Here is a 13,594-nt window from a genome sequence, read left to right as displayed (position 1 = left end):
ACAACAATGTGCTTATGAACAGTGTTTTAGCGTGTTTTCGGTTTTAGTATAAACTGAATTTATTTTAAATTAGAGAAATGTTATTGGCATTTCAAAAATCTCGTTGTACATTTCCAGTTCTCTATATTTGGAAAGAAAATTACGCTTATGATGAGTGTAGAAAATTTAGAGCGTAGAATAAAATTTTTGAAATGTCAATAATAATTCCCTTGAATTAATGTCTTAGAGGCAGGTTTTTATTTGAGGTATATTAGCTCAACGGAAGTACTGTGAGTGGTATCAGCTTTAAAAGAACGTAGTAATAGAAGCTTGAGAGGATTTCTTCATCATCATCATTATACAATTGCAGGTAAATGTCATTTACAACGTTGTAGCTGCCTATCTTCGAAATATTAGTGCAGTTGCAGCTAACTTCATTTAAAACGTTGGTTGTTAAATGAATCGAAGCCTTCTTGAGCAGTGTAATATTTGATTAAATTCTTTTATCATATTTCTTTTGTGTAGAAATTGTTCTAAATGTTTTCAGACCTTTTTAACAGTCGAGTTTCTGTATGATTTGAATATGACCTGTAACTTTGTTCACACCCTTGACGACCTCAGACATCTAGTTTTTAAAATACAAGCAAAAGATTGCTAGCATTTTGAATATTTCAATTGAGAGTACGCTTGCGTGTGTTATTGCCTCGGATGAAAAACTAATGATCCTTAGATAGACTTTTCCCCCGGACATAATTTGAGAAATGTTGTCTAAAATTTTTCTTCTGCAATGTGGAAATGTCTGGAACTCTGTTTGTGTAAGTTTATCTTACATTGTCGGTCCCAAGTCCGGATAAAGGAGGACGAGGACGAGGAGGGTGTCAGGTAGTCGACAGGCACTCCTATCTTACGTTGAATCCTTGAGATGCGATCATACCAACTCACATGCACCGGATGTCACATCCCGGCCCAGGGTCCACCACATTCACCACCGTAGCACGATATTGTCCGCTTTGGGTCCCGACCACACCCTCACGGTTTTGTTTCTGGGAACTCAGACAAGAACTTCTCAGTGAGTCACCCATCATGGGAGTGCTCTCGAGCGCTACGCGCTTAACTTCGGAGTTCCGATGGAACACAAAGTTAGCGAGCTCCAAAAAGGCCTCATGCTAAGTAGGGAACGGCCAGGGCTAGGCTCTGATACCAAATTGTCACATTGCGGCCCGAGGTCCACCACATCCTGGGCTCGCTCCACAAGAACTTCCCATGGGAATTCACACAAGAACTTCCTAGTGGGTCACCCATCATGGGAGTGCTCTCTCGCGCTACTCGCTTAACTTCGGAGTTCTGATAGAACCCGAAGCCAGTGAGCTCCCTAAAAGGTTCGTGCTAGGTACACTAGTACAAAAACATGTTTGCGCGACGAAAACTTGCGCGACGCAGCTAAATGCGTCGCGCAAAGTATGTTTGCGTGACGTTAAACACAAAACGTCGTGCAAAGGCCATTTGTGCGACGTTTTGTGTGTCCCGCAAGATTTTGGCGCTAAAGAAAGTAAGTTTTAACGCTTTTTCTGTTGACTTTGCGTGACGCAGGGCTGCGTGAGTCGCGCAAAACAGCTTTGCGCGACGCACGTGCACTTACGTCGCGCAAAACATCTTTTTGTGACGTAAGTGGCGTCGCGCAAAACAGCTTTGCGCGACGTATGTGCACATGCGTCGCGCAAAGCTGTTTTGCGCGACGCCACATACGTCACGCAAAGTCTTCCCCCCACTTCGGCCCCCTCACTTTCTTGAAACCAACTCTCAAACCCTAGAACGCAGAACTCTCACTCTCTCGCAACCCACTCTGAGTGACACGAATGCAACAACCCTCGCCCTCTCTCCCGCCGTCGCATAACCGCAAAATCGCACTCTTACTCTCTCGCAACCCAATCTGAGTGACACGAATCCTACGTCACGCCAACCCACTTTCAGTGACGCACACATACGTCACGCAAACCCACTTTGCGTGACGCACACCTAGGTCACGCCAATCCACTTTGCGTGATGCAGACATTGGTCACGCCAACCCACTTTGCGTGACGCATGGTACTACGTCACGCAAAGACACTTTGCGTGACGCATGTAACTTCTTCGTCACGCAAAACCTTCTTTCACAGGCTTGGTGCGACGCTTGTCGCACGACGAAGGTTCGTCACGCAAATTTTTGCGCGACGTTTTTTTGGGTTTGCGCGACGAAGGACCTACGTCACCCAAAGTATTTTTTGTACTAGTGGTAGGGATGAGAACATACATATAAGGATCACTACCCTAGGCGATGTGGGATGTTACACCGGATCCCATCTGAACTCCGAAGTTAAGCGAGTTTTGGGTGAGAGTAGTACTAGAATGGGTGACCTCCTGGGAAGTCCTCATGTTGCATCCCCCTACAACCGACCCCACATAGTGGAAAAAGGCTTATAAGAAGAAGAAGAATGTGGAAATGACTGGCATTAGGGATTAAAATATGTTTCTGAATTCTGCAGTGCGTCTCCGGTTTGCTGGCCGTTAAGATTTTTGAGATTGACCTACCAGCTGGGTTGGTTTGGCTATTCCTTTCTATTGAAAAGGAGTCAGCTGTCTGCCCATGTCACCTTCTTTTAGGCTCCGCTGGATGACACGGCATTCTTGTTTAAGTATAGGCCGGCTATACTTGTGATGATTCGTTTACCTTAGTCTTTTGCCTTCTTCGCTGTGTATCACTTCATCTAATGTATATTCTGTATTCATGCATCCATACATGTAATTTTTCTTTTTGTTTATTGACTGCCGAAGAAATCTTCTTCTTTTGGATAGTGACAATGCGACATTTTTCGGAAGGATTGCTTTTTTTTGGGCATTTATTGAAAAATACTAATGTACATACAGGCTACAATCAACTGATCATGAGATCTCACATATTGTGCATGATACTTTGCTATCAGCTGCCTGCCTGTCATATAGTCAATGCTCATCTAGAGGAAAAATAATTGAATGCAATAGAATTTGTTAGTCATTGTTCTTCTCACAGTCAGTCGTGTGATGAAAATCTTCTTTGCACCATGATCAATGCTGTTTCTTCCCTTCATTTTTTGTCCTGGTCAACTTACTTGCAGGAAAATGCAATCTGGGCATTAAGGGTCGTGGTGCTCTTGTTTTTCTTTCAAATCCTCTCACACACACATATCCTGCATATAAATCAATCAGTCAATAAGTAAACTTGTTTGTCACTTTGTACTGCTAAATTACATACACTGGTTTTTAATACAATGTTTTCAACAGTCGCACCAAAATTTCGTCAGATTTCTCTCCCTCTTATTTCCCCTTCTTTTGAAGACACTCAGGACTCGAGAAATCATCAGTCAAATATCTTAATTACCCTCTGGCTAATTACATATAATTGCACTATCAATGATTTGTCTTTTGCATCAAAAATTACAAATTAGTTCAAAGTTTATCATTTACATTTTCTTTTTCTTAAACCATGGTAAGTATACCTTTGTTATATAACTAGTCCTGAGAAGATAACTCATGATAGTTATCGCAAAGTATTATGAAGAACTGAAGTTAGTATCACATACCTCTCCAAAAGCAGTATTGAATTCCCTCTGTTGATAGACCTGGTGGACATAATTATTTTCGTTGTAAGTAATAAGTATACATCTCTAAATGGGATGTGAAAATCGCAACGCTGGTATCTTCATATCACTTACCTCTGAATATTGTCGATACAGAAGTTCCAAAGTATACGGTCCGTCTTGGCAAATTCCATATCCACCCCCTTGGAACATCTATTGGGTTGTGACTAGACTCATGATCCGCGAACATCTGCATCATGATAGAACTTTGTTTATAAATCTGGAAGTAATGGCTTTAACATTCTGGCTTACAGAAGTGGAGTACAGGATTCTGGACCACTTTTAATTTTGTCCAGACTGTGCTCTGTAGATAAACTTCAAGGAGATTAGTTTCAATAAGACTTACCTCATTAACTTGAAAATATGTGCCGTTGAGTGGAAAGCTCCCTCTCATTGCTGTTCTACAAGGTATCTGCAACAAGTTGAATTAAATTTCAGTAAACAAATGCATGTAGTTTATTGTCTTTGACTTATTACAAGAATCAATTTTTCTCACCAAAATCGTCCCTCTGACTGTTTGTGAATTTTCTTCTCTTATACTATTACATGAAAAACATGTCTTCTCATTGCACAATTTGTGTTGGTCTTGGGAGCCACACCTGCTTTCTGGTGGTTGAATTGAATTTGCAGTCTCACCTGATATAAGTAAAATAAATGTATCACTTAGTAAGATGTACAATATTTCGACTTCATTCATCTGATGTCAAATTTAGCTAGTGCTAGGCCATCCATGCATCTGTATCCCAAGTTCTAACTTGGCTTACTGAATCAAATGCATTAAATTTGAATTGATCTCAAGATCCTTAACAATGTATCTCAGTTCTTTTATGTCTGGAGCTTACCTGGTGTCCATATAGCAAGAAGGTAAGGGCTTGGATCATCTGGTTCCCGTCTGTCCATCTGTAAAGTTGAATGGTGATTAATTGAGAATTAGAACGCTTCATGTATTGTAGATATAATATATATAATTTTAACCTACCCCTTTTAAGAGTGGATGTGAATCTGGTAGTTCATACCTGCATTATACCAGCACAGAATGTATAAGGGTGTCAGAGGATTTACAGTTATGCCTGTATACACATGCTTGTATAGGTATGTGTGCCAAAACTCAGAACGTATGGCTCCAGGCAGAGAGTTGTTAAAATTCCTGCAAGAATTCTGACGGTGGCGAATTCAAAATTTCGACGCTAAATTTGTTTTCCTAGATTGAACATGCTGTGGACTTTGGCCCTACTATATTTCAGTTTGTGTTCAGTGTTTTGCAAGGAATATGTGGGTTTGTGACTATGGGATGAAATGTACTTACACTTGGTGCTCTGTTCGTAGTCGACTGACATTCTTTAGCTTGGGTGTAGGGATAGAAGCAGCTTCCGAAGTCAAGGAAACTAAAGACTTGGACATGTCACCTTCTTGAAGCTCCATCTTCTCTTGCATATAGTTTTGTAATGTCGATGTAAACCTTTCCAAATTTAATCATCTGGTAATGCAGCTCATAACTATGGTTCAATAGTCAATTAATCAGTAAAAGCATAAGTCGACAAATATAAATAAAATTACATGAACTTTTGCACTTGAAAGTAGTGCTCTCAAATTTATATGAAAAGTTTATGAAGCTATGAGCTTACAGGGTTCGTTGATCAATTTTGCATAATCTTGGCCATAGATACTTTTGAATTGATTCCAGCATTGGGTACCTAGAGGGAATACGGTTAGCATTTTCCAGTACTGGAAAAGTAAGCATTCATTTACCAAACTATCATTTCTTACATTTCTAGGAGGTGTCACTGGAGTGATTCAGGTAATGGTTGGAGGGGGACCCATCCCAGTCTTACTGCTATCCTTCCAACATTAGTGTCAACCTATATGGAGCAAAGAACATATATAATTTCATTGATTTTAAGATGTCCCCAGGCTCTTGTAACATAATTAGTATTTAGTAGTCGCATAATTGTTACCGGGAAAGCAAGGTGGTGAAGTGTTAAAAGCCGGACACACTCCACACTTTTCAAGCCCAAGCCTCGTATGCTTAATAGATAATCCCTGCAGGAAAATCATTAGTGATAACTGTATACCAAACCTGATGAATAATGGCCTTGTTAATGGCATAAAGGGGGTAGCTGTAACGTTCTACAAGATAATGAATTGTGGAATGACTTACTTTGCTTCATCAGGAGGAACATCTCTTAACCATTCCAGATCGATGCTTCCATGTTCTTTAACCAGTCGGTTTAGGAATTCCAACAAACATTGTGCAACTAGTGTTATCACGAGGGATAGTCTTAACCTATCAAGTGATGTTATCTGGAGAAAATTAACGGTGCAATGAACTTGGACTGAATACTAATAGTAGAGTACCTGGATCCGTTCTGCTAGCATGATGTTCATCCCTCGTTCCTTGATTGCCTCAGAAATTTCTTTGACATTAGCATTTTTGGGTGCTTCATAATCCAGTGAGTCCATTCTGTCTTTATTTCTTTCCTTTTTCCTACCATTGACCTGCACCTGCTTTCTCAAGATGTCCCAGTCAACTGCATTCTTTTTCCCGCTGTCTGCCTTTCCTTTTCTTCTTTTTGAAGTATGTGTACTTGTCTCATTATGTGACTGACCATGAGAAAATAGTTGCTCCTGTAACTTTGAATCAACTGATTGATTTTCCATGAGTATATGCTTACCATCAGCGTCGTTGATAGAATTTTTGCTGAGCTCACTGACATGCTTTATGCTACCACTCTTAGTTCCCATAAGTGGTTCAGTATGTTTTCCGGGCTCTCTGACTGACGTGTTTTCTAATGGGAAGGTTAGGTTCCCCTCACGCTGATTACTATAGTTGGAACAATGATGTCCAGTGCTTGGCCTTATTTCAGAACTATTATTCAGGTCTGTTGAGTGCTGTCTGAACAAAGCATACAGGTCCACTGATGGCATTTCTTGAGAACTCCACAGACTACTCTGTTGCATAGAGGAATTAACAACACTTCCTAACAGTTGTTCATAGACAAGTTATTAAGAGGATTACAAATCAGTTCATAGACAAGTTAGGCCTAGGAACTGTTTTTAAAGAGAGGAAAGAGATCATCTCCGGATCCCTTTTACCAACTCTACCCTATCAATCAATCCGGATATTTGAAATTTGATCCAACGGTTAAAAACAGGGGGCATCTTTAAAAGTTACAATAATTTTAGCCGTTTGGTCAAAATTTCAAGGGTTCGGATTGATTGATAGGGTAAATTTGGTGGAAATGATCTGAAGAGGATCTCTTACCTTAAAGGAAAGCTATCTTCTGCTGGTCCTCAATAGTTCTAAGGAAAGAGAGATATTTTAGTGTGTTCGGAAAACGATGTGGTAAACCATATGAAGTTATGCAATTGGAAGGGGAGATCGGTAAGAGTTCATAAATAAAGTGGGAACAATGGGTCACATCAACCATGCTATTCCCTTGGTTGGCTTCTGCGTTGATGGATTTAGACGAGCTTTTGTTCATTAGATCACTACATGATTTCATTTCATCAGCAGACAATAACAACAAATTTCTTGGTTGGGATAAGCTGCAAGATCTAGCTATTTGCCAAAGGAATTGAATATCTTCACCAAGGACGTGATCAACAAATCTTCCCTTTGGCTTACAATTACAATGATGCTCCAGCTAGTGATAAACATTACGTTCAAGATTCTTAGGAAATTATAACGAGGAGGCTGAGTCCTCCACCAAAGCTATAAACTGGTTGCGCAGTACAAAGCAGGCAGCATTTCAAATACTAAAGGAAGGATTCTCAGACAGAAATTTTTTTGAGACTGCATTCCACGTCGGGGAAAAAGGGACTTTACATGTGCTTAAGTAATTAAGCTAGTCTCATATTGCCAATTAGTTTTGTGGTAAAACCTCAACTTTCTGCAAAATCTTTTGACCAAGAAATGACTTGGCAAACTAAAAGGTTTCGAATATTGCCATTCTGTACTATAGTCTAATAATATTATTTTTTACTTGTAAGTAAAAGATCTTAGGTTCGAATCTCGTAAATGGAAAATTCAATACCGAATTAGATTGTCCATTATGTAGCCTAAACTAACCTCCCTCACTTAGTGTAAATATATCATTGTACTCACAGAAACAAAAATAAAAAAGAAAAGGGTTTCGAATATTGACCAAGGAGGTCCCTCCCTCCACTAACAAATAACAACCGGAGCTATGTAAGTGCAGCCGGCATGAGCCCATGAGAACCAGAATTACCAGCACGAGCGAACAATCATCACAACCAATAATTTCTTGGAACAAAAATTAGAAAATATCGTCTTCATGAATCATACAACGGTGTCCTTCATGAATATGTTAGGGCATGTTGGGTATCTTATTTGAAATTTTTTTTATCATTTATCAAAACATTTCTTAAGAACATTTTTTAAAAATATTTTTTTTAAGATTAAAACATTTGATTGGTTTGCGATTTAAAAATTTTAAATCTTACAACTTAAACTAGATAAAGAGATCTAAAAAGAGGAGATCGTAGAAGAGGGAGAAAAAGGAGAGATAAGGAAACAAAGTAAAAGATGATTGAAGGAAAGAGAAAGAAGAGAGGATCAGAGTAGATAGAGAGGAAAATGAGTGAGAAAGAACCTAAAACAAGAAGAAAACAGATTGAAGAAGAAACGAAAAAAAAAAAAAAAAGTGAAAGAAGAAAAGAGAGATTTGGAGTGAAAGGGAAGGAGGAAGAGAAAAGAAATGAATGAATTTAAATTTAAAAATTCTAAAACACCCTTTTTATGTTTTTAGATCTATATATTTGAATCAATCTTGAGTTCAATTTTTTAAAATAGTCCAACCAAACAAGTTTTTAAAACCTAAAACTTGAAAATTGTTTTTGATTTAAAAAAGTTAGATTCAAGTAAAGTACCAAACATGCTATTATTTATCCCTGGAATCATGAAAATATGCCGTACTAAACATATTTAACATCACGTTCAACGTACAAGCAAACAGTACTACTACAAAACCAGAAACATTGCATTGAGATTCAAACTGACAGAGCCTATGCTAGTTGCGTGTCTTCACCTACCCGTCAAAGAAGATGTTAACTCCGCCTTAGAATATGTTGGATTCAGATTACCATTAGGAGCAACTACGGGCATCTCTTGTGGATATAGAAGAGGCTCCGGAGGCATTCGAAGGAATTCAACATCTCCTTCGAGCATCTGTAGGACTTCCTTCATTGAAGGTCGATCGCTTGGCTTCAATTGTATACACCACAAGGCGGTTATAATCATTTTTTTTGTTAATGGTTTTTCCTCCTCTACAACTTCTCCCACCTCGAAGTCCTTTCCTTCATTATATTGATTGTAAACCCATGAAGGGAAGTAAAGTTGACTTGAATGCTCTGCCAATGCATTCAAATTCTTCCTTCTGCTTGCCATTTCCATCAACAACATTCCAAAACTATAAACATCGGCTTTAAATGAAACACCGCCAATATTCTTGTAGAATAGCTCAGGAGCCATATATCCCATTGTACCCCTTGCTGCTGTTAGAGACACAATACTATTATCCACCGGGTATAATTTTGCAAGCCCAAAGTCAGAAATCTTCGGTATGAAATTCTCATCAAGCAGAATGTTGTGAGGCTTGATGTCAAAATGTAATATTTGCATGTCACAATCTTCATGTAGATATTTGATCCCTTGAGCCACTCCAAGAGAAATCTCATACGTTGTCTTGCAACTTAATGAGATACTTCCTTCTTTGCAATAAATGTATTTATCAAGAGATCCGTTGAGCATGAAATCATATACCAAAGCATGCTTCGATCCCTCAACACAATAACCAACAAGCCGAACCACATTAACATGGTGAATCCTCCCAATAGTATTTACCTCGCTGATGAAATCTTGTCCATTGCCTTTGGGCTTATCCAACATCTTAATTGCCCCAAAACGTCCACTCCGTAACCTTGCTTTGAATACTGATCCATACCCTCCTTCACCAAGTTTTTCTTTAAATTTGTTAGACATCTTCTTGATGTTCGAGTACGAATACCTTATTGGCACAAAATTCTTTTCACCATGCAAAAATTCTTCTATGGAGTTGTACATTGACAAATGCCTTCTTTTCCATGTATAGATCAAAAACACAGTCACGAATGGTGCCCCAAATAGAAATTTTGCCCCAACAAGTAGTCCTGAACATTGGAGTAAATCACAAAAAACATCATGAGAAACGAAATTGACTTGTTGCCTTGGATCAAAGTATATGCTCAATATTGGATATCATATATATCAGCAAAGCTCTTACCGTAACAAACGAGTCCAAAGAGTGCAAAATCTGCATTTAGAACAGAACGAAGAGTAAATCAAACTTAATATTGTGAAGAACATTAAATACCCAAGAAATACAAGAAGATATACTAACAAAATCAAAGAGAAATAACTAGCTAGCTTTCGAAGTGCAAAGCATTATTATAGATAAAAATTTCTGTTAAGCCATCATAGATATAGCCCCTAATAAATTATGGGAGCTATTTTGGTTTCCAATTTCTGATAGGCCATCATTCAAAAATTTCTGATAAGCCATCATACATATACCCTGGAGGTAGTTACGTACGCACACCTGGATTAACATTGAAATTTGTTGCAGCTTTTCATATCCATAGAGGATGCACTATATTATTTGTTAGGTACATGTTTATGTGATTGATTAAATACCACTCTTGTAAGGTGTAACAAAAATATAGTGTTATTAAAGAAAGTCTGGGGCTCTTAGTACCAGTTTGGTACAGCTGAAATTATAAAAAAAATGCATGTATGAAAAAAAGTTGGGGTCTTTTTAGTGTTTGGTAAACACTCTAAAACCAGCTTTTTTAAATTGAGGGTGAATAAAAAGACTAAAAGCTCATGCAGCAAAACATAGCTTTGAAAATCTAGCCCTTTTCCAAAACATGCAGAGCGACAGTGCATGTTTAATGAAACTTTCCTACACCCTCGTTAGTTTTTCAAAATGAGTCCTTGTCCCTGCAACAAAATGGAAGGATCTCTTTCCTACTCCCTCGCCCCGCATCAGACCCCTAGGACCGCCGCCGTCCATCCCACTCCCGCTCAACACCACCACCACCACCACGACTGCACCAACGACTATCCCTCTCCTCCTTCTAGATCCTACACACGATCAAATGCGATGATTAAACAGTAATTAAATTTAGAAAACAACCCAGAAATTAATTTAATTGACAGAAATGCTTAGGGTGAGAAAAGGACCATGATTTCTTCAGTAGCAGGATTGATGATTCTCATAGGCAAGGACTTCACCAAATTAACACCCAATAAATTAATAAGATGCCAAACAATCTTACCTGTACCACACAAAGAAATTTACCAAATTCAACAAAAAAACCCTAAGTTAAAACCAAAAAACAAACCTTTTATTTATTTACTTTTATACCTCAACAACCTTGTCCATCCTGACAAGGGAGAAGCCGTATCTGAAGAGCATGAGGAGTGAATTGGAAACCAAAACACTCTCATCAGCAAAGGGAAGCTTTGATTTGAAGCGCAGAATAGAGGAGGAGGGGCTTTTGACGACGAGGTTGAGGAGATTGGTGTAGTTCAAAGCGTGCAAGTTCCTGGAGTGGAGAATGGAGGCGCCGGCCTCGAAGGTGTGGGTGGAGATGTTGACGGTGGCCATGCGACCACTGACGACGGGGTTGCTCTCGAGGATCCAGTGAAGTTGAGAATTGAGATGAGGGAGGAATAGTGGCGGAGAAAATGAGGGACAGGAGAGAGAGTGAAAATAGGAGAGATTATAAATAATAAATAAAATAAATTATTATTTTATAATTTAATATTATACTATTTTCAGATATTTACATGACTACAGTCTACAACATATCAAACACTTGAATACTATATTTTTTTTTGTTAAAATACTTCGATGTTTTGGATTTAACATCTTCTTTATAAATGTTCTTAAAGTTCACAACATGTTTGAATATTTGGATATCAATTCAAATTGAAAAAACACGTTCTTTAGGAAGTAGCACCTCTTGATGAAGGGGTGTAAGCCAAAGGGTCAAACCAATTCAAAAGGAATATAGAACTCTCGAAATAGAGGATAAATTAAATGTGATATAATCTCCCATATATAAATCTCTTACCTAGAATCAGTGCCCATAGAAATCGGAAAAAACCTGCAGTGGCAAAGAGGGAAAAATGTAAAATACTTGGGTCCACCCCCGTTGATTTTAAATTAAAATTTCAAACTTTGATTTATTTTTTTATTTTTTTACATTAGTAAGTTAAATGGTTAGATTAGCCACTAACAGAATTCGAACCCATGTCATCATGTAAGAGCATAATACATTTCCACCGTTGTGGTAAATGGTCACTTGCTCAAACTTTTTATTTCTTTGTTTAACATATTTCGTCATCTCTAATGGTCCACAAGCTAAAAGATGACATACTGGTCAAATGTAGCCCTCTTCTTAGCCTTTTTTGGTGCCCAATTACTTAGTTACAATAATTGATTCAAATTCGATGACTAGTTTTAAAAACATCCAAAAGTAGTTTACTTAAATTAACCAATAAATTTAACATATAAGTTTAAAACTAATAAATTATTAAATGGCTATGTTTAGTCTCTTCAATTGAAGATGGTATATGAAATTAGCCTAACATTTTTATTTAAATATAACTTTTTACAGAGCTATCTATTTAGCTCTTTTAGTTGAAGATGACCAAAAAAGAGACAAAGGATGACCATGGCCCTACAATTTTAATTTAGGAAAACTAATGAAAATGGTTTAAAAACTTTAAGTTTTAACGATAAGGACAAAGTAAAGAGTAAAATGAATAGTACCAGAATTGACTTTTTAGTGTTAAAATGTGGTTTTTCGTTAAAGTGAACAGTATTATGGACTTTTCTTTAAAACTCTCTTTTAATTTTAATTTTATTTATTTTATAGGAATGAATTTCCTACAAAAGATGATAATGAAGTAAAAAAGAAAATTGAGATTTATTCCCTACTCACCTGGAACGCTGTGCGGATAACACTCAAAATACCCCTGCCATTGGTTTTCGCAGAGAATGGGACCATCAGGGGCATATTGAAGCTCAAATCCATAAACCAGAGAATTGTGTATGGATTTATAAGAAGCGTTGTAGCCGTCGAACAAGTAGGCATAAGTCGTTCGCTCTATGCTGCAACCGTCCTTCATCTGCCCTACCTCTAAATATCCAATCTTGACATAGCCATACGATTTTGGTTGGGATGACGACATCGACGAAGATGAAGTAGAAGCAGATTGAACAGGAAAACATGGAGCAGCATCCACGTAAAGAGATGAATTCATTGGACGCGGACACTTGAAAAATGTTAAATTTGTTGTGCCAATTTCCGTACATATCGCTGATGAATCTGTTGATGATGCTGTACAATTCCCAGTTGTCGTCGGAATTTGGAAATACCGATGATGGAAATACCGATGAGGAAGATACAGAGAATGAAGAGGAAGGGAGGAGCAATTGCTCTTGTCAAGGCCTGGATCGACAATTCGGATTGTTTGGTTATGGTAGTTGATTGCCTGTACGTAGTAATCGCCAGATGAAGATATGTTTAGTATGGTTTTGTTGTTCTCACAAGACAGAGTGTATCCTGAGTCGCCGCAGTGGCGCGGATCGCCCTTTAGTCGAAAAGGGTAGCTTATATTGCGGATATGGCCGCAGGAAGACGTACACTTTGGCCGGGTGGCGTTACAAATGGATTGAGGGGATAAGCTAAAAACAATAAAAGCTGCAATTAAAAACCGCATAGACAAGGAGGAGGAAGAGGAGGACCTTCCACTCATTCCCATGGAGAAAAATATCAGCGAGGTTTGACACAGAAAGTGCGTAACAATACAAATAATTTATATATAAGCACAAGAAAAGATTTTACACATGTAAAGGTAAAAGGGAATGACTCTCTCTTTCCGCTGTGGAATT

General features: G+C 38.2%; 5 protein-coding genes and 1 pseudogene across 7 annotated transcripts; 1 reads left to right on the top strand and 5 right to left on the bottom strand.

The window, feature by feature from the left end:
* The first annotated feature begins 2,271 nt into the window (after positions 1 to 2,271).
* LOC125480774 lies at positions 2,272 to 2,401 on the top strand (annotated as a pseudogene).
* Positions 2,402 to 2,835: 434 nt separating this feature from the next.
* LOC125480701 (transcriptional activator DEMETER-like) lies at positions 2,836 to 5,392 on the bottom strand. The gene is made up of 9 exons (XM_048591729.1): positions 5,382 to 5,392; positions 4,939 to 5,091; positions 4,612 to 4,648; positions 4,475 to 4,532; positions 4,129 to 4,268; positions 3,979 to 4,044; positions 3,708 to 3,822; positions 3,576 to 3,614; positions 2,836 to 3,182 (listed from the first exon to the last, which is right to left on the bottom strand). The coding sequence occupies exons 1-9, from the start codon at positions 5,390 to 5,392 to the stop codon at positions 3,061 to 3,063; spliced, it is 741 nt and encodes a 246-aa protein (XP_048447686.1). The 3' UTR covers positions 2,836 to 3,060.
* On the bottom strand, positions 5,270 to 6,557 carry LOC125480700 (DEMETER-like protein 2). The gene is made up of 4 exons (XM_048591728.1): positions 5,989 to 6,557; positions 5,791 to 5,871; positions 5,588 to 5,672; positions 5,270 to 5,491 (listed from the first exon to the last, which is right to left on the bottom strand). The coding sequence occupies exons 1-4, from the start codon at positions 6,555 to 6,557 to the stop codon at positions 5,414 to 5,416; spliced, it is 813 nt and encodes a 270-aa protein (XP_048447685.1). The 3' UTR covers positions 5,270 to 5,413.
* A 1,951-nt stretch (positions 6,558 to 8,508) lies between these two features.
* Positions 8,509 to 12,859, bottom strand: LOC125480751 (rust resistance kinase Lr10-like). 2 transcript variants are annotated; one of them, XM_048591863.1, is made up of 4 exons: positions 12,642 to 12,859; positions 11,769 to 11,801; positions 9,914 to 9,943; positions 8,509 to 9,800 (listed from the first exon to the last, which is right to left on the bottom strand). In XM_048591863.1, exons 1-4 carry the CDS (start codon positions 12,826 to 12,828, stop codon positions 8,677 to 8,679), a joined length of 1,374 nt encoding a protein of 457 aa, XP_048447820.1. In that variant the 5' UTR covers positions 12,829 to 12,859; the 3' UTR covers positions 8,509 to 8,676. The 2 variants fall into 2 exon arrangements, with proteins under 2 accessions (XP_048447820.1, XP_048447821.1); XM_048591864.1 differs by lacking the exon at positions 11,769 to 11,801.
* Positions 10,068 to 11,624, bottom strand: LOC125480753 (farnesylcysteine lyase-like). Of its 2 annotated transcripts, XR_007261023.1 has the most exons (3): positions 11,057 to 11,624; positions 10,873 to 10,967; positions 10,068 to 10,773 (listed from the first exon to the last, which is right to left on the bottom strand). XR_007261023.1 is itself a non-coding variant. In XM_048591868.1 (2 exons), the coding sequence occupies exons 1-2, from the start codon at positions 11,297 to 11,299 to the stop codon at positions 10,750 to 10,752; spliced, it is 267 nt and encodes an 88-aa protein (XP_048447825.1). In that variant the 5' UTR covers positions 11,300 to 11,619; the 3' UTR covers positions 10,068 to 10,749. The 2 variants fall into 2 exon arrangements, 1 of the variants encoding a protein (XP_048447825.1); XM_048591868.1 differs by lacking the exon at positions 10,873 to 10,967 and having other exon boundaries at positions 11,057 to 11,619.
* LOC125480699 (putative RING-H2 finger protein ATL21A) lies at positions 12,834 to 13,524 on the bottom strand. The gene is made up of 2 exons (XM_048591727.1): positions 12,869 to 13,524; positions 12,834 to 12,837 (listed from the first exon to the last, which is right to left on the bottom strand). The coding sequence occupies exons 1-2, from the start codon at positions 13,462 to 13,464 to the stop codon at positions 12,834 to 12,836; spliced, it is 600 nt and encodes a 199-aa protein (XP_048447684.1). The 5' UTR covers positions 13,465 to 13,524.
* Between the last annotated feature and the right edge of the window lie 70 nt (positions 13,525 to 13,594).

The sequence above is a fragment of a genome, unplaced genomic scaffold, assembly GCF_019419815.1.
Source record: "Pyrus x bretschneideri cultivar Hongxiangsu unplaced genomic scaffold, Pyrus_bretschneideri_v1 Contig35, whole genome shotgun sequence".
NCBI lineage: Eukaryota > Viridiplantae > Streptophyta > Magnoliopsida > Rosales > Rosaceae > Pyrus > Pyrus x bretschneideri.
Note: the sequence above shows the minus strand (reverse complement) of the source record. Positions and strands in the feature narration are given on the sequence as shown.

Coding starts and splice junctions, on each gene's coding strand:
- LOC125480751 (XM_048591863.1), bottom strand. CDS start 12,828: ATGAAGGACGGTTGCAGCATAGAGCGAACGACTTATGCCTACTTGTTC. Junction 11,802..12,641: donor TTATCCGCACAGCGTTCCAG/GTGAGTAGGGAA, acceptor TTGCCACTGCAG/GTTTTTTCCGATTTCTATGG. Junction 9,801..9,913: donor CTTTGGACTCGTTTGTTACG/GTAAGAGCTTTG, acceptor TCCAATGTTCAG/GACTACTTGTTGGGGCAAAA.
- LOC125480701 (XM_048591729.1), bottom strand. Junction 3,615..3,707: donor TGTATCGACAATATTCAGAG/GTAAGTGATATG, acceptor TATGTCCACCAG/GTCTATCAACAGAGGGAATT. Junction 3,183..3,575: donor TCAATACTGCTTTTGGAGAG/GTATGTGATACT, acceptor ATTTATATGCAG/GATATGTGTGTGTGAGAGGA.
- LOC125480699 (XM_048591727.1), bottom strand. CDS start 13,464: ATGGGAATGAGTGGAAGGTCCTCCTCTTCCTCCTCCTTGTCTATGCGG.
- LOC125480753 (XM_048591868.1), bottom strand. CDS start 11,299: ATGGCCACCGTCAACATCTCCACCCACACCTTCGAGGCCGGCGCCTCC. Junction 10,774..11,056: donor GGATGGACAAGGTTGTTGAG/GTATAAAAGTAA, acceptor GATCGTGTGTAG/GATCTAGAAGGAGGAGAGGG.
- LOC125480700 (XM_048591728.1), bottom strand. CDS start 6,557: ATGCCATCAGTGGACCTGTATGCTTTGTTCAGACAGCACTCAACAGAC. Junction 5,872..5,988: donor ATGCTAGCAGAACGGATCCA/GGTACTCTACTA, acceptor ACAATGTTTGTT/GGAATTCCTAAACCGACTGG. Junction 5,673..5,790: donor GTTCCTCCTGATGAAGCAAA/GTAAGTCATTCC, acceptor ATTTTCCTGCAG/GGATTATCTATTAAGCATAC.